The sequence below is a fragment of the Typopeltis vanoorti genome, chromosome 8, assembly GCF_054136105.1.
Source record: "Typopeltis vanoorti isolate ZY-2024b chromosome 8, IOZ_Tvanoo_1.0, whole genome shotgun sequence".
Taxonomy (NCBI): domain Eukaryota; kingdom Metazoa; phylum Arthropoda; class Arachnida; order Uropygi; family Thelyphonidae; genus Typopeltis; species Typopeltis vanoorti.
The window spans coordinates 34,079,175-34,099,290 of NC_143556.1; the positions used below are offsets into that span (position 1 = coordinate 34,079,175).

Consider the following 20,116-nt stretch of genomic DNA (forward strand, 5'->3'; position numbering starts at 1 on the left):
GATCGTCTCCTACTTACACTTTGAAGTTGCAAGTCATTTAAATGCTTAGTAAACTTCTTTACATAGAATTGCAACGACTCGGAGTTTAACCTCATCGCCTTTGATTCATTACATTCAGTTAAGCCCACTTTTCCATTAAAATCGAATTCAGCTTCCTGATTAAGTGTCTCTGTATATGTTAACAGTTCTGTCGCTCGAAAAGGTTTTTGGTAACCCTCTGACTACAACCAGCAGATGCACTATGTTTGCAGGTGTAACTCCGATTCTATCAAGTTTATTTATAGACAAAATTGATTTTGAAAAAAAGTAAAACGGTTTTCGTTTTCGAGGTGTTTTGTTTGGCTTTTAGCGTTAGCTAAGTGAATGTGAGCAAGCAGAGGAAGTCTTTCTTTCGACGTAATGACAATATAGTGGAGTGTACCAAATGCTATCAGAAGGCATATTAGGAGTTTGTCACTGTTATCAACATGCCATGGTTTATGCAAAGATTGACATTGTCATAAGATGCAGTGGGGTTCGATAGTGTGGTGCATATCAGCGGAACACTCACTAATAACTCTCGGTAACAAAGCGTGTGTGTGTGTGTGTGAATGAGAAAGAGAGAGAGAGAGAGAGAGAGGAAGAGAGAGCGGCACCTGCGCTAGCGTTTCTGGAAGCCAGCGGCATTGTCGGAAACCATTGTCCGTGTTGTTTAAGCACGATACCCGAACGCACAGTATGCAGATCTGGAAAACAATGCTAGTCATAGAAATGCTAGGAGTGCCACCTGCTTATTCAAATAGCTTAAAAATGAAAAAAAATTCTCATCCCTTTTTTTCGGGGGGGGGGGATTAGTTTCAAACCTTACTTATTGTTTAATATATTTATGAATTCTCATTAAATGAACCTCACTTCCTTCTCATTTTCTTAATCTTTTTCAAGATGAAGTGAAATTATTTTATTTTTAATATCTAACTTGATTTCAATATCATAAAATGAAGAAGAACATAACAAATATTGCACAGAAAACTAATGTTCCTTGTTGGACAGAAGATCTGAGTTGTTGAGCGGAAAATGCACTTTCTGTAGTTAACTGATCACAAAGATTTGTAGAATACGGAGAGACAACTGTTAGCAAAAAATTAAAGAAATGCACCATTCTTGGAATAGCATTCTTGTAGAGTGACACTTTTCATTATCTTGGCAACTGAACCAAGTAATTTTGTAAATATGTACTGTAAAACATATATTTGTTTGTTTGCCAAATTTTGCAACTAAAATGGCTCAAATCAAAACTAAGATGACTTGGCAAAGTAGAGATCTTACATAATTTTCATCCATTCAAAGTGGAATTATTAATATGGTTTCGAATTCGTTTGCGACAATTTGCCAATAAGATGGTTCAGCTGTAAACAAACTTGAAGACTGACGCATTTTATAGACATCAGCCGGTTTCATCCAGTTAGTGAGAAATTATTACTTCATATAATTTCGAAAAATAATGGAGATTGAAACGAAAAGTTTGAGAAACGCATTTAAAAGTAGAAAACATACCTAATGATCTCTTTTGAAAATATTCTTTAGAGATCAAACATTTCTCCCTGCCATTTTATTGAAGTTCTTGATCTTTTCATTGCTACGATGTCATCTTGTTCATGATAACTCCGTACGTCAACGTCCAACTTGTTATTTTTATTCTTCTTATCATTGCTATTCATTTTTTTCCAAAAGAGTGTTTCTTCCATGTCTCATTCCATGTACTCGTAATAGATGATGTATTAAAATGCAAAGCTGATGTCAGTAGTAAAGGAAACTCATCTCTGCTATCACTATTTACTCTATTTCAGTATCGCTAACATTTATCCGATATACAGTATACACCGCATACTAAACTGCTTCATTCCTTTCTTCTCTCCAATTTTAAATCTTTAAATCCTCCCAAATTTTTTTTTTTTTGCCAATCAGTGCTCAATTGCAACTGTTCTCGTCGTATACTGCACCTCATAAGAAATATAATTTCAGTTTCTTTTAAGTACAGTATTACCTCCTTTGTAACAGAAAGAATGCGCGCACAAAATTTAATGGTTTCATTAATTAAATCAGTAATTACTGATTAAAAGTCAATATACACAAAGTTTAATTATTTTAACAAATTTTCAATTTCTTTTTTTTTTTTCGTTTTCATTTTTATCCAGGAGGAACAGGAGCTATTCGAAAACCAGCAGGGAAAAAAGAAATGTGCTCAGGCTGTCAACAACCAATCGTCGATCGTTATATAATGAGGGTGATGGACAATTCGTGGCACGAAAGCTGTCTCACGTGTTCTGTGTGTCACATGCACCTGTCTCAGACGTGCTACTCCAGGGATCGGAAGCTTTTCTGTAAAGCCGACTACGACAAGTAAGTTGAACTTTTTTTTTTTTTTTAAGAACTAGCGATCCCGGTAAGGAAAAATACAGTGACACATTTGGCATTCACCTTTACAACCGTGTGTCATACTGCCAGGGTAAAAACAGATTTTACTAGAAAAATAAGGGCGAAATGTTATTTTTCCTTCCTGCACTACCTTGAAAGTAAAAGTGAAGGGTTAAGAGGGAAAAAATGATTAATGGCAAATTCATAATTCTGCAGAGATTAATGCATTGGGTTAAGCAGTTTATACTTCAATATTCCTACATGTGAAGTAATGTAGATGTGGTTTTTTGTTATGTGATGCTGGTAGAGAAATCTGACATTTAAGCTTCCAGTTTTAAATTGCTACAAATTCACTTCCTCGCAAGGTATAAGCTATTTATAATATCAGACATGCGCTGCGCTGACTTACCTACTTTGTCGTCAGTTAACAACCACCAACTTCCATAAGTGTTACTGTTCATAATATGTTCTTAATATCTTTAAATATATATCATATCATTCCTCCAAAGAGGCATATCGGTTAAAAATAACTTAAGCAAATCGCTGTTTCATTGTATTTTATTTCATTTTTATTTCTAACGGTGCAAGGGCACTTTTTTCTCCCTAAATACAATAAAACCTAGACTTCCATACAATCGACTGACTTTGAAGTAACGGAAATCCAGAACCCAGATTTCAGGATTCAAGAACAACCATTTCTGGATTCTAGAAACAGGAGTTCTATCCTGAAATCAGATACAGGTTTATTTTTCCAGACTTCTCGAATTCTTCAGCCAGATAAAATTCTACATTTTCGCCAAAATATGAAACTAATCGTAGCTTTAAACTTTTTGCTCACAAAATATTCATTAAACTTAGACTCAAGCAAGCATTCTTTTTAAATAAGTTTGCCACATTCATTAATGCATAGCATTTGATCTGACAATCCCTTCGTCACTTCATTTAGAGACAGTGAATTTTCGGACACGTCAACGACCCATTCAATGACAAACAATTCGAATGACAAATAGTAAGCCAATTTGAAACAAATCGCTAAGCTTTAAATGACTCTTCGTCAATTTCTGAGTCAAATCACGGAATGCTCAAGATCTGTGTTTGCGTCGCATATTTGTAAAAGCATGCTACGTCGCTGTTTAAATTCCATTTTCCAAATCCTTGAACAATAAGATTTTATCTCCGGAAGTCAAATCATCAATGTAAATGATGATGAGCAATCATAATCATTTGTGGATGATGATGATGATTGCTCATCAGTAACAAATGATAATGATAATGATGAGCAATTGTTGATGCTCATCAACAATTTCTCCAGTGTAACACTTAAACTTTAAAGACGGTTGTGAATGCACTCGACATATGCAATAGTAGTGTTTTTATCGGTTTTACAAGCAGCCTTGCAATCGGATCTTCTACTTGTTATAGGCCGACAACCATTAGACCGTTGGCAGCTTAGGTGAATCATTCAGTAAGTTGATTCTTCAACGAAGACTGCAAATGATCAGTATGAATTCGGATAGGTGAAATCCCACTGCACAGAAATTTGGCACAAACCAATAAAAACAGTGTCCAGCTTACGATTAAATTTGGCATTACTTAATAGAAATTTAGACAATCATATTTAGGCTCAATGGAGCTGAACATGCTGCTCTTGTTATGCGATCCCTATTCTCTGTGGAAGGAAGGGAAACAAGGAGGGAATTTTAAAGTGTAATTTTAAAATTAAATGTTTCAATTAAAGGTTTCAATTCAGTTGTTCTCTCTTCTCTCTTTCTTCCGTCAAGTGTGTACTAGCTCCCAAAACGCATCTCCTTCACCATTAAGGTATGGTTCCAGAACTGGTTCTTGAGTAATTTATATTACCTTTTGAATTTAGTGAGACTGCCGGAGATATAGTATAAAACCCTCCTCTCTCTTTGCATTAAAGTGTTTAAAAAACTAATAGTCGTTTCAAAACGGGTAAAACGTGATGTATAATTCACTTCCAACAAGCCTTATCGTAAACCGCTCAATATCAAGAAATCTGTAAATCGCCAATCTGTCAAAAGCTACCATCGTGATGGAATATAGGAAAAACATAGTATATAGAGAAAAAACGTTGCAGTAAGATAACCACTTAGGGCCTTTTCAGATAAACATTGTAAGAAAAGGTAAATCCTTTTCTCGTATGTTCTGGGAGTGAAGAGCCTCGAACAGTGTCCATTTTATGACATATTCTAATGTTGTAGCATCATTAATAGCATCAGAGATAAGATTATCGTTTAAAAGTTTATAATTCCACGTGGCAATTCAGCAATTTTTATATTGCATGCCGCTTTCGATGTGCCTCAACTAGTTCTGTTACTGCCTGCGTTCGAACATCTCATCACTTTGTGATATCCGTCTAACTTGACGTGTCGAAGCACAATCTTTCGTTAATCTTTTACTATAATTGGAACGCATCATAGTAAAGGCCCATTTATCCGCGTCCCAAAATAAAGAAGATGAAAGAACTTTCCTTCACCATTTGTACACGAAACCTTATTAGTAGTCCCTTCAATGCACCTCTTCAGACAATTCCGAGCTAAAGAATCTTACAAAGAGAAGCCCCAGTATTGTTTTACCTAAGCGTGATGGTAGCTGAGGACTAGCGAAGCCGTGCAGCTCACCGCTATCACTACGATGGGCATAAGGGGAGAGGGGGAAGAAAGATGTAATTTGGCGGCTATTCCCTCCTTGTTTCCCTTCCTCCCACAGAGAATAGGGATCGCATAACAAGAGCAGTATGTTCAGCTCCATTGAACCTAATTGTTGTGTCCTGGTCCCGTTATTTAACGATCCTTAATTCCGCTCTTGCCTGCCGTCGACACTCGGTGTTATATCGGTTACGGGCGAAACTCGGAGCAAGTACGGGAACGACGCCAGTAGCGTGAGGGGGTTAGTGCAGAACAGAAACTTCGGCTAAATATTACGCGCAGATAGTGAACTGCCCACCAGAATCTGAAGACATGCCAAACCTTAGTTGTACTTCATTTTTCCTTTGTCTCAGTCAAGAGCACTCTTCATTCGGTCTAAGCACTTGCAGGATACTTCATTTAATACGCTTGACTAAGTAATGTGGAATATGAATCTTCGTTACATGCGCGGAACTTGACATTCTGTATTTCTTTACGGAGTTCAAATTTTGATTATAGTTAGATTAGTGTCAAGGAACTACGATTGTAATGTTTTAGCGTGTTCGTCTATAGAAGCAGGTGTTCTTGAGCTATTTGTGTCCTTCGTATTAGGTTGTTTTTCTACCCTCGTACGATTTTTCCTCCCACGGAAAAAAATTAAAACCTTCTCAATCCTCTGAGATGCCGCATTTGAAGTCTAATCCCTCAAATGAGTTGTCCTGTTCGTACATTGCACAACAAAGAATCGATTTTTTTTTTCTCAAAAGAATTCAACTTCTCATTAGATTAATGTTTCGTCATATAAAGAAATCGACTTCGGTACCAAGCTTCGTTTTCATGAATTACAAGCGGGAACTTCCACGTCCCCGTTATGAGATGGTAATGACCAGAAAGAACATATAGTGTGCTAGAGAAACCCTTTCATAAAAAAAAAGGCAAAAATACTCGATCTTTCCTCCAGAGAAGAGCTGATCGTAGTATAATACTGAAGTAACACAAGCAGAGAACTAAACTGAAGTAGTATTAAAAAAAAAGTCATCTAACGACCGGCTTATTGCAGAAAGTTTTATTTGTCTTTTTGTTTGGGTGAAAGGCAAAGGATTTTTATCCAGACATTCCGTACCAAGTTGGAAGTCTTTTTAAACTCTCGATAACCTAACATTCTACCATTCGCTTTCATCAAATTCTGATTTTTTTTTTTCATTGTAAACATACAAATATTTTAAATTACCTTTACAGTTAGCAAACAATTCCTTGTGATTTACTGCATATACCTGATAAGCGGAGGATTATATTACCAACTTGTATGATCTTTTATATCAATTCCACACGCGCACATACGCACAAGAGGTTTTCGAACCAATAGCACATTGCCACGTACGGACAGATAGATTTATCTACATAGATTTGTATCAGGGAGGTCGCTATAAAACATCTATTGCAGTCATTTCCTTAATAAAGTTTCCTGTTCTGATTCGCAAAAATCCACACTTCCCGAGCTCCACTGATGTTTTCTCCAAAATGATGACTCTTCCTTGGGGGTGGAAAAATTTGGTTTCAAATCTTATCTAGAAATAGAAACATATTATAAAGACCTTTGAACGTAACTTTAATTTTATACATTGGCTGTAAATTAGATGAAAATATAACAATAACAATATATGCTAGTAGGACTGAATTTTTTTCGATGAAAACGTTAGCGATTGATAACAATGGTAATTCCACAGAAAAAATAGCTAATGCGCTTATCTGTCTATCCTAGTCTATCTTTGCGATTGGGAGTTACACTCGGTACTCGAGGCTGTTATCCCCACCCTCGGCATTTGTGGGTTGGCCCTGTTGTTCGCGATCATTCTAAAGTTGGGAATCTGCAGTCATCGGATGACTAAGGTTGTCTATCGTCATAAATCAAAGCCAGGATCCTGCGGAGCCATCATAGCTTCTTGTAACTTTTCCCTTTTAAGAGTGATGGATTTTTTTTATCGATCCTCTAAATTGCTGCCTCTCCACACAGAGACATGTCCATGACAGCGAGTCGTCTGGGCATCTTGTGGAAAAGGAGGAGAAATTACTTGTCTCAGTGTCCGTTTATTGGATGTTTGCCAGTCACGTATGATGGCTTGCTCCCTACCCTAAGTACCGGCACGCATTCAACCGATGATGCGTTCTCAAAACTCGTGAGTAGATCGCAAGTCAAGTAACCTCTGGCAACGGACATCAACCGAATATTCAAAGGAATTTTTGATGGCTCTCTCACTTTCTTTCAATAGACTTCCTGTTTGATTTTTACAGGTATGTACAGAAAACAAAATCCGAGGGATATATCATCTAGTTCTCTATGGAAAATATAGAACCTACGATACTAGTCAACCTTTTGTGTACCATCATTTCATATATAACATTTCATATAAAAACGCATATCAATATGCATTTTTATATGAAACTGCAGACTTACTATATTTTCGTCTGAGGTAACTATCTACAGCAGGGTAGATATTTATCCCATTTACAGTACTACTGCTCGACGGGCTTACAACTTTTCATGGGTAAGATTCGCATTAAAATGGATACAAGCAGAACCATGCGAACCACGTTAAGTTCCAGACTACCGTCGTATCGCGAATCACTGTCTTTTTTTTTTCGCAAACGAAAAAAAAAGTTATTCTGAATAGCTTGCTTTAAAGGAAAACACGCCAATCAATTTGGTCATCAACTACACAATTTAAAGTTTTTCCATTTCGGCAATAAGATTGTCATGTTTACGGATAACTGTAGTGTTAATTAGTGTAGAACTACAGCTATAGTTACAGTTAGTTGAGAACTTTATTTTAATAACGGCGTGTGCACCCCTCACCTAACATCGCGATAATTAAAATACGTATGCACACAAAAGTCAAAAATTCCCAGATTTAAAAAAAAAAAAAAAAAAATTACATTCTTGTTGTTAGTTACGAAGTAAACAGTTCAGGCAAAGAAAAATTATAACGCATCTCAACACTGATATAAAATCACAAGTTTTGTTGCGTGTCCATTAAGAATAATATGTATTGATTATTAATATTACATGTATATTCTATTTTATAAAAATCTAGAAACAGTAAACAATAATACACAGTATTAAATACAAAATATATTAAGTTAAATTTAGAGCTTTTCAATTATGACAAATGCCCCTTTGTACGACATTCGTTCATACGAGTTTTAGAGTCATGCCGTGAATTAACCGATTTTTGGTAATCGGTATGGGGATGACTGCTTTCCACAGTGTTTTCTAGATAGGAGAGAATATTTTCGATTCCTTCTTAATTTTTTATTTTATTGATTTAAATCGGTTAATTCCTATAATGCCTAGAATGATATATATGGACCTAGTAGCAACTTTGTGGCGCGCGCGCGCGCACACACACACACACACACACCACTTAAATTTCCTATAATTTCTTATATCTCCAGGCGCCAATCTCTTCAGCTGGTGATAGTACGTTTGCGGTAGTAAAATGCCCTTTAATTATTGAAAAGAAAAAAAGAAGAGAAACATAATAGCGCCGTCGACAGGCCTATCAGTTTACGGACACCAAACACGTGCACCTAGAACTTCAACTGTGCACGTGCGCCTATTCAATGGGTAGGCTTACGGGATTTTAGGTGATGTGAATTAATTTTCGTCGGAGATTAGACGTGACCCCCGCTTCTACTTACACGAATATCCACGTGTGAGGCGTCCCTCCAGAAACCGACACACTAGAGAGGCTCCACGTCTATCCATAGGGTAGAAATCGACAAGGTGGCGCGCGACACGTGCACCAGGAGGTACAACTGCACGTGTGGCACTCCCCGGTATGCCGTCGTTCTCTGGCCGTATTCTTATTCAAATACACAAGGGATACGCTCCCGCCCTCCTGCAGCCTTTGTCGACCCATGTAAGCGATACCAATATGGTGGCTGCCACGGTGTTGCTGAACCTATGTGACTTCAGGGTGACATGGCCAACACGTGCCGCAGTTGCTGTCCGTAATCAATCAACCTTTGATTTTTTTTTCCTTAGCCTTTTGTGATTGAAGTTTGTCTTGAATGTTAGCCGACAGTGGACTTGATGAAGATACCACCATTGGCGCAAATTTCGACGAGGAACGGTGTTATATTGGCCCCAGAAAGGTCGTGGGATTCTGTACCTATCTTGCAAATGCATTTTCCTTCATACCTTTTTAATACCCTTATTAGGGTTACACCATCAATAATTCATTGCTAAGTCAATTGATAAGCCTCTAACTATAGCAACAGGATCTGCTGTTTAGGATCAACAAATGAGTTACACTGCGTGTAAGGGAATGACGTCATTCTGCCTACTGGGTACAAAATAATGGGAAGTAATAATAACAAATAATTTCCAGACATCCATATTTAATATAAAATACACTATCTCAAAAAAAAAAAAAAAAAAAACTTTTTTTCCATCTGTGGCAAATTTCGCTGATTCTCAAAACTTATAATAGTATATGAGTACCGTAAGAGAGCTAATTTGTTTACTTTTATTTATTTTACGGAACCCTACTCTAGATATACTGCATGGAACTTTTATAAGCCACTTCAACCAAATGGGCCTGCAAGCATTCTAATATTATATTTTTTCTTATTTTTTTTTTATTTCTCTTGAGATAGGTCTATATCTGAACATTCATCTATGGCAAGAATGAGAATCAAGGTAGATGAATCATCATTATCAAGCAAGAGTTTATTTTCATTATGGGAAAGAAACACTACGTTTCGTTTATATATATATATATATATATATATACATAATACAGAAACCCTGCTGTAGACCACACATGTGGTCTACAGCAGGGTTTCTGTATTACGTAATCTTTAGTCGCTTACAGTGTCAATAAAAAAATGTACTTCAGCATAGTTTTTCAAGCTATACTAAGCTGGGGACGACAGCTTAGTTCTGCGGCCTATCACGTATACATGGTATATATATGTACAAGTTTGCTGAATTAAATACGTAGCCCTCTAATACCCATAAAAATATCTGAGAGAGGCTCCGTAGCGTAGTCAGCATGGACGAAGCCCTTTAATTGGAAAGACCTGGGTTCTAATCTCTTCTAGGATGTGAAGAACCGTTATCAGGGTTTTTCAACTGAAGATGAGTTAGTCGTTCTCATATATAGATGGAAAGGTTTTCCTCCCTGAAATACAGGTTTGTCGTCTTGCAAACCGGCCAGTAGAACACACGCAATTTACGGACAAAAGAGTACTTATAGGTATGGGGCTAACCACCTTATTCTGGAATTATAGTTACGAAATCCAAGACAACTTGGAAGGTCTTGGATTTCGTAATCCAATACCTTCCAAGGTTTTGGAAGGTGCTTAAGTGATGGTGATGAACTACTGATGATGTGCTATCTGAAATCGGTTACGCAGCGCCAGGACTAAGTGTGTAATTTATCGTTTATAGCGTGATTTTCTCTATCGACATCTCATATGCATTTATGAATTTTTATATTTTCTGAGGACTGGTGACAACACTTGAGGAAACACCTCAGACAACACTTGAGGAAAAGCTATAGTTATAGGCTGACAGCCTTTCGTTGTGGGTTCACATTAAAATAATAATAATAATAAATAAGAGGACAGTCTCCTAAACAAATCCGTTATAAATTTTCAAGACCGATAGGTCATCCATCTGTGCAAAGTAATAAACTAAGAGTTTCATTCCCTATTTCACACATCCTCGCTAAAGATGAATCTTTAGCGATAAAACCAGACTACATTCTTCGTTAAAGATTGTTTTAAATCCAATTAAACACGCATTAGCATCCTTTTAACGAATAAATTGCTGCTGCTCCAAATATGCTGGTTCTACAAAATATGACAACTTTTCCAGGGTTACCAGACACCATGGAAGCATCGCATAAAATCGTACAATAAACTACCCAACTAGTACATAATCCATACATCGAAATAGTAACAGTAGACAGGACAACCTAGAAAAACTATTAACCACTGAGTCAATTTTCGTTCAAGTAATACAAATGCCTATTAACACTAATATGGCTGTTGATATCGTAAGTATATGGCCACTGAAAAAGTGCCTGAATCTGTCTATTCCATTACCCACTTAACAGCTACCGTCACAATATCCCCACTCCCTCCCTCCCTCCCCAAGCAGCAAACAGATCGACCTATTGGGATAAATGCTCCTTCTTCCCCACCGCATATAGTTTGGCCTGATGAAAGGGGAAAGGAAATATTCCTCGTTTATTGGGGATAATGCGGACTTATCCTCAATAAAGGATAATATTTAATTCCTAGAGTATGGCACTGTTCACTCTAGGAATTAAATATTGCATGTATTGTTTTGTGATGTAGGTTTAATGCAACCTTGTTTAAATAACACAATTCGTTGAGATTAATTGCATATACTGTAATTGGAGCAAACTTTCCACTACATTATAACAATGGAGATTTTGCTCAATTTTGGAATACATTTAATTTTGATCAAAATCATTACAGATCTTTTCTCATGGCACCTTATAATGTGTCTTCAAGATCGGTAAAATTTGAATAGCGATTTTAGTTTTTTTCATGTTTTTTAAACACTCATCTTCAAGCTACCGTCTTGAAGTCATATCTTCAAGATATCTGCCGATTCAGCGATTTATTTTTTCCAAATTGTTTTTAATAAGTTGTGTTGACCTCTTATCGAGTATGTACGCCTATACCTTACCTGTACAATGATTATGGAAATTTCTCAATAATGTTCACATTGTTTTATTTTAATTTTATTATTATTTTTTTTATTATCATTATTATTTTTTGTAGAGTTTCGAGTACTAGAGGATTTTTATGTGAATCTCATCTTCGAAAGTTTGTAAACCTATAGTACATTATTATTAGTGTCCAATATCTTGTCAATGACCTGGGTAGGCTATAGGTTTGGTAATTCATAATGTCTACTCTAGAGTCCCAAGCAGAGAAATTTTTCGAGCTGCTTCAGGTCTCCAATAAACAGGGCAGTAATCTCACACAGTGGGACGAATTTCAACTAAATTACAACCATCTAAATGCATTACGACCTGTTGGCTGGAGAGTGGATAAGCTAACCATTCGACCAACTAGGCATTTTGGAGTGGATGCTACTCCAACCTGCCTGGATTTTTGAATTATATGATTTATCCATTATAAAGTTGTATATTTCGTGCTTGATCATTTCAGGTCATCTACTCTAACTGCCTTTCGGTATGAATACCAACATACGCTTAATGAATATCTTGTCAACGACTTAAAATAATTGGTAACTACAATATACAAGATGCAATTGAGATTTAGGTGGAAATTTTATGGGTCTTAGGACCTGACGTTGACTGACCCACGCAACGGGTCAGTCAATGTCATGTCCAATTGAGTTGCCCCATGGATAGAATTATCCGTGAAGTTAATATTTTCACAAACAACAAAATCGAATTCATAATATGCTTAGAAATGTGTGAATTAAGGGTACTTATAACATGCCATTGGGAAGGATGAATTAACGATACCTCTCTGCAATTATCATGAAGTTCATGTAGAGCTCACCGATTGCAAAATTCATTTCTAGTTATCAAAAGACTCCAGGGAATCGAATATGACCTTGGAGAACAGCACAAGATTCTACAAAGAATAATTAAAATTATTTTGTATATCTCCGAAGTGCATATAAATGATTTTGTTCCTATTGATAGTTTGTGTGTCTTTCGACATCAGGATTTCAATATTATTCTGCTTCACAAGTATATTTGTGCTCTAAATGACGCATCACTCATTTAATTCAAAATAAAAAAAAATGTTTCTCAGTTGATTTGTTAAAGAGTCTTAAGTAGGCTTCCATCAGGTAAGAATAATGTAAAACTGTACCTCGAAATATTATTAAGATACATTAATTTCTGACTGTCATGACATTCATTCATTGTCAGTGAAGTTCGGTGAAGTAATTTTGATCCAAACAATAGGAAAACTATTTTTTGTTGAGAAGCATTTTCAACCAAACCGTGATGCGAAAAAGGAGAAAAAATGAAGACTAGAAGAAGAATGGGGAAAACAATAACGTGTCCTTGGGTTAGAAATACCGAGTATGAATCATTTCAAGGAAGCAGCTACAGACATTTTCTAAACTCTGAGAAAAGTTTTGCCCCTCAGGGAGAAAAGAAAATATTTCCACTTCCTTGAAGTTTTTTTCTTCTGCAGAAACTGCGACCTTAGTGAACACTGAAATTAACAGGCATAATACATTTACGGCTCTTGTCTTAAGTGCGTCAGAGTAGTCCTAAAATAACAATAGCGTATACCAGTGTTAAATTAAAACGAGAATATTGACATGTTAACTAGAAGATGAATCACCATATAATCTTCATAGCTGGAATGGAATATAATGCGATAAATGACAAAAAAAAATTTTTTCAATGCTTGCAAGAGAACAGAATTCTTCTGCAGACATATGATGATGATGATGATGTATACATCTACAAAGTGTCATCATCACTGGTTCTAATATCACTGATAATGACGATGATGACAGAATTAATGACCAGGCTCTCATTCAATAAGACTTCATGAGGTATTAATTCTAATACTAATTTATATTTTTCAAAAAAGAAAGGAAAACGAAAGAGAAAGAAAACATTCATCCATTGATCCATAACTATCCGATACTGTTAACTCAACTTACGTTAAAAAAAAAGATTGAACTTCGCATCACCGGTAGGATGAAAACTCACATCTTCTTGAGGAAGGACGCATCTATCGCTTCTTTACGAATTATGTCCGCTATATATTCAAACGGTGATGCCATAGATACAGAAGGAAGCAGCGACAACAAATTTTAAAGACGATGGTGATAAATATTAATGAAGGCATGCAAAGTATTATGGGTTTAACTTTGATTAAGAAATGAATATCGCCTTTGTGTATGTCACGATATATTTTCACAGTTAAAAAATATCATCTACTCTCTGTCTATTATCTGTGTGTTTATTTCCTTCCATTTATAAAATATATTAACATATCTTGCTTCTCATATCTCGCATTCACGAATTTTAAAACAGATATTTTAAAGAAATTCGAAAGCCTTTCTTTATTTTATGCATGTTACATCATAGGGATATATACTCTTCATTTGTTGGTATTGTTTACGTGCTCCATTTGTGATTTGTGTTTACCATGTTGAGCGTCTTACATTTAGAAAAGGCATTTCTTTAGTGAATGTACAAAAGAAATCTTAATTTAGAAAGGAATCTACGCTTTACCATTCCAGTTTGTCGTATATAATTTGATAAAAATATAATGTTTTTCTCGATGTCAATAAATTAAATTAAATTTTAATATGAAACGAAGTTAGAAGCCATTATTTAATGTATTGCACACGCTGCCACAATGCTTTCTCTTTAACAAAAGCTTTTATAACTTCCCTTTAGACAAACGGATTAGAATTTCACTTTACCTGACGCTCAAGCATTCGCAGATTATCTGCGTGAAATAGCTAATCCTACATATGTTTATTATTAATGTTTTATGTACATTAATATCAAGTTTTATTTTTTCACTGAGAATAACATTCCCAATAGTTATTAAAAGAACCGTATAATATAGTAGACCTCGAATCCCCTCCTAACCCTTTTCTTCTCTTTTTTTTTTTTTTTTTTTTGTAAGTCCTCCACTTTGCCACTCGTGGGATATTTGCTACACGAAGCCATACTTCTTCTATATTCTGTTTGCAACTGGATGACCGATTCTCTGTAGTCTACACGTAACTGTGGTTGGTCCTTTACCTTCGAACTTCTCGAATGATGGAGTACTTCCAGATTATGTTCTCTCACACAATCCTTTCCTTCCAAAATCCTTTTCCGGATTTATGGCGCTGAAGTAGCTCGTCAATTGACTTTCTGAAGCCTATAAGCTGTCGTCTTTCATGAATATAACCAAGCCGTTGTTCTTTATTTTATTTATTTATTTTTCTTTGATTTTTTTTATTTCTTTAATAACTCAATAATAATTTGTGAAACGAAATGCCAGTTTTCTTTTAAACTTTACTATGGAAGAGTATGCAACAACTCGGCCTCCTTGACCGAGTGGATAGCGCCTGTGCTCTCAACTAACAGATCATGAGTTCGAACCTCACTATGAGCGTGAATGTCTTTAGCTGGGAGATACTGTGACATCGCTGCCGTGCTTGTTGGAGACCTAAAGTGACTTGAAAAAAATTCATGTGTGGTCTCAAGAGCACGATTTCCTGATTATATAACAAAATATAAAAGAAAATAGTCCAAAAATATCTGTTTTAAAATCCGTGAATGCGAGATATGAGAAATGAAATATTTTATGACTTCACCCCCCTGGTATTAATGTACTAGAGCTTTACAATCTTTCGTGAGTGAAGTCATAAAGTATTTCATTTCTGAAGACACTTCATTGAGGTTCTAAGTATTTTATGAATCGGTAACTTGTTGAAGGAATTGCATCATAAAAATTAAACGGAGCCTATTCTGAATTAAGTTAGAGTTGATTTAGTTGAAATTAAAGCCAATCTATTAAGGCCGTAAGACTGAGGCCAGGTATTTTATATCTGTTAACGATGTTCACCTGTTTGCGGATGAAAGACCCTTTCCAGGAGAGGAAATCCTGCCTGCACGCGATCGTCTGTCTCAAATACTAAATAGCAGAACTTATTCAAACTTACTTAGGTTCCTAGTGATTAAAATCACTGGGAACCAAAGTAAGTGCTTCAGTTGAAAGGCCCATAAAAGATTCCTTGTATCCTTAGACAGGATTCGAACTCAGATCTTTCCAATTAAAGGACACCATCCCCGCCGAATGAACTACAAAGGATTTATTATTATCATTAGTATTATTATTATTTTAATTTAAAGGATTATCTTATACCCAACATTCATTAATGCAATAATTATAATATAATAAAAATTATGATACTAAACCCTTCTCCAACCAATAGGCTGTGCGTTCGACTCTCCCACCTTGCTGTAGACATTTATGATTGTCGTTAAGTGATAATGAATCTCTTCACCCGGTGCCCATCACCTCTACGCACTGGGGACACTGAAGCGATTTAAAGAAGTTCCAAGTTCCGTGTCCACTGCGGTATAGTTATGCATCTTAACATCAATGGATCAGGGTGGGACCTCTGCCTCGATTTGAATATATAGATTTAATTCGGGGAAGAAATAATAACAAAAACTGAAGAGCAAGTTGTCATAATATTGCTATCTCACACGTGGAGTACGTGTCAGAAAACACAATGTAATACTAAGGATTAAAGAATGAGAGCGAAGGTTGGATGACAGCAGCTCAGCCTTGCTAGCGGACTAACATCGGACTGAGGAAGCCTGGCCCTGTAGTAAAGGAATGAAATAAATTAGTCATTATCGACGTACAGTCGTTGGACTTGGGTGACCTCACTCTTCCATCGCGAGAAAGTTGCCTATTATGCTGAAAACCAAGACTTGGTACTTCTACTTCCAGAAGTCCACCACATCGTTCCAAAAGTTACCCCCCCCCCCATGAAACATATCCTTTAGAGGTGTTATCAGCAATCTTGTATTTAGTTATTAAGCTTTGGGCTAGGGATGCTTTCAAGTGCCTTCAAGCTTTCAAGCGTGGCTTGCAAGTCATACTGGCGAGGCATCATGTCTGGAGTCGGATGGCACAAGATATTATTGGGGCTTAAGCCTCTTCTGACACCTCTTCCTCTTCTGCTAGCACTGATTTCAGCAATGAAATAAAAATAAAATTATTATTATTATTATTTATGCTTTTCATGTGGGTGCGTACGCAGAAGTGTTATTCATTTATCAATATATTAAATTTACGATATATGGCCTTTCTGGCCTATTTTCTATAGCTAATATATTTTCGAAACCTTTGTCAGAAACAGAAACTTGATCCTACTTCTGTATATTGGTAATGCATCATACTTAAAAACTGTTAAGGAGGACCTTAAGTTCCCTTAATTAAATATATTTTAGCAGCATACCAATCTTTTGCGACATTTCAAGCCAAATGCTAATGGAAGTTTTAAGTCCTCAGATAACTTTTATGCAGTTGTCGATTGCAATAGAGTTTTATGTATTTTGCCTTTCTTCACATGAGAACTTCAGTATTCTTACAGTCATCTGCATGGTAATTAATGATCATTTTGGCTTTGAATAAAGAAAGAAAGTCTTAATTTTTGAAGAAAGTAAAGAAGTCAGTAACAGCCAAACTACGTGTATATAGTTTAATCAACAAGTGAATCTCTTGGACTCTAAATTACTATTGATAAGGTCTGTTATAATACAAGTAAGTTTAACAGTAAGTTTAATGAAAATTTATGATGTTTATCAAAGCAGTTTGGAAAGAATGGTAGCTTAATTAGTTTTTAGATGTGTTCCTTGAACCAGAAAAAGTGTTCATCAGTTATAGTTGAAAGCACTCACTTAAAGACGTGATATCATATTAAAAACCTCAATAACGTGAATATACAAAGCAGAAATTGAGCAACTAGTTCAAGGTTAACGAATATAACGAATACGTAGACAGTTGAAGGAATACTGAAGTGTAGTCGGTAAGATGCATGTCGTCACTTGATTGGAAAGACGAGTTGAAATCAGATTAACAGCTAGAGTAATTTTCTATTCCCTTTCAACTGACGTTCAGTTAGGTGGGTTCAAATAGATGCGACAGGATTTTGCTCCAGAAATTCTTCCCCCCCCCCCCCAAACAGGAACGCCAAACACGAAAAGACTTTGGGGGGAGTATCATGCTAAAAAAGTTCTTTTCTAGTCAAAGCACAACCGCATACCTTTGAGTCAACTCTCAGAAAGCGGACGACACGAAATAATAATAATAAAAAAAGCCTTTAGAATACATTAGAAGCATGAATGAGAAGATGGGGAAGGACTATCATGCTGATAAAATTCTTTCGTAATCAAAGCAGGTGACATACCTCTGAGTCAACCCTCAGGAAAAGAATGACGTTGAATTAAATAGAATGCCGAGTCTATCAAGTAGATAAGGATTTATTTAATAAGAGATGAAAACGATTTTTTTTTTTTATCGGCGACATTTTGAAAAATCGATTATGAGAATTATATGAAGTTGAAAAAATTTATAACCAGGTGATCGAATGCTAATTTATAAATTTTCAACTTCGTAGTCGTATCTTTAAAGAGAGCAGACCAAGAACAATGTTCAACTACTTTCAGGATGAAAAAGATAACTTCTGACCTCCTAGTAATGATCCGAAAAAGATACATCGCTTAGAATGTAATGCTGGACTTTGGCTAAAGACAGACAGAACTGGAAAGTTAAGAAAGAGGCCGCCAATTTCCTTAGTATTACGCTCAAGAGATACAATGGAGAGTTAATATTTTATGTTTAATAAAATGTTAATTGTGTGAAAAATATTCATCATGAATTAACTGTGTTATGATATTTAACCACTGGATAAAATCCTATATCCAACTGTGAAAACTTTTAGTACACATAATAATTTTCTTAAATCTCATGGAATTTTAAAATCTCTTTCTAACATGAAAAGTTTTCCATTATACTTGTAGCTTTATGTACTGTCCTATTGAAATCTTTTATTTGCAAATATAAGATAGATCCGTCAATTCAAATATAAGATGTCGTGTGAAATGTAAAATAATCTCGACGGATTGAATGCAAACTACTTTCGTTTCTTTTTCTTTTTTATTCTGAAATTCACAACTATAACTCAAAAGTGATTGAATTTTAATACAAGATGTTCCTAAAGAATCATCACCTTAACAAATAATAACTCAGCTCGATTAGAAAGTATTTGTCCTAGCAATGACGAACCGTTCTTTAAATATTGATTTTTTTCCCATACGTGTGGTGAGACTTGAACAGCTTTTCAAAGTATACAGACTTGTATCCTTTTCTCTTCCGTCGACAGTATCGAGGGTTTGAATAGGCAGAACTTGTCTCTTCGACCTCTGAAGTTTACCGATAATACCACCATTCTTGCCGCCACTGACTGTGACTAGCGACCCTCTGGACAAAAGGCTTAGCACAAGAAGGTGCTCTTGGCTAGGAACCGTAGTACGTAAAGCAAACAGAAGATGCTCTCAGCGTGCGCCTGTATACCACCCTCACCAGTGCCGATTCCGTGCAAGGACCTCCATCCCCTCCCCCCCCCCCTCCTTCCTACCTCACGTGGTGGCTGAGAGGTGTGCAGAAGAGCTTTTAATCCCTCCCAAAGCCCCCATGTCAAACAGCAAGCAGACTAAAAATTACGCCTAATCCTTGTTGGACAAAGCTCCCTCGCCCGCTGTACTAGTAAACAGCTCTCTAGAGGTGTGAGAATTTGGTGAAAAGCTGAATGCCCTTCACACTGTATCTGAAGTGGACATCGGGAAACAGTGGCTCCTGCTCATTGAGTATTCACAGGCTGAATACCGTACTTCACAGTCTAGGCAGAAGCCCCAGTGAATACGTTTGTCAGCCAGCCAATATACTGCCTGATGACAATCAACTAAACACTGAGAAGTGGTTAAAAGGTAGTTGCCAAATACGATTTAACGGAAAACTTGGTTAATCTTCGTGTAAAGTTTATTCAAGGAAACCATGATTAACTTTTGAGGATTAGAACAGGAGAGGGGGGGAAAATATGGGTAAACAAGAAATAAACAGAACTTTAATTATAATTTTCCAGTATTCGGAAAAGAGACAAAATCTATTCCTTCTTGAGATGTTCACGAAACTCGCTACACAAGATATATATATATATATATATATATATATATATATATATATATATATATATATATATATATATATATATATATATATATATATATACAAAAAAACGTCGTGTGTGTATATATATATATATATATATATATATATATATATATATATATATATATATATATATATATATATATATATATATATATATACACGACGTTTTTTTTGTGTTTTTTTTTGAAATTTATTGAAAGTTAAAAGCATTTTTAGGTATAGGTTTGGATAATAACAGCAAAGCGAAATATTCAACAGACGTCGTTTCGGATTCA

At 35.9% G+C, this 20,116-nt stretch overlaps 1 protein-coding gene across 2 annotated transcripts in view; it reads left to right on the forward strand.

Moving 5' to 3' along the window:
• Positions 1-20,116, forward strand: part of LOC150103916 (LIM homeobox transcription factor 1-beta-like) — a 155,028-nt gene that overhangs the window by 49,709 nt on the left and 85,203 nt on the right. For both annotated transcript variants that reach the window (XM_090396596.1, XM_090396597.1), the window contains exon 3: positions 2,175-2,379. In XM_090396596.1, the coding sequence (XP_090252722.1) occupies positions 2,175-2,379 (205 nt within the window). The remainder of the gene's footprint in view (positions 1-2,174; positions 2,380-20,116) is intronic.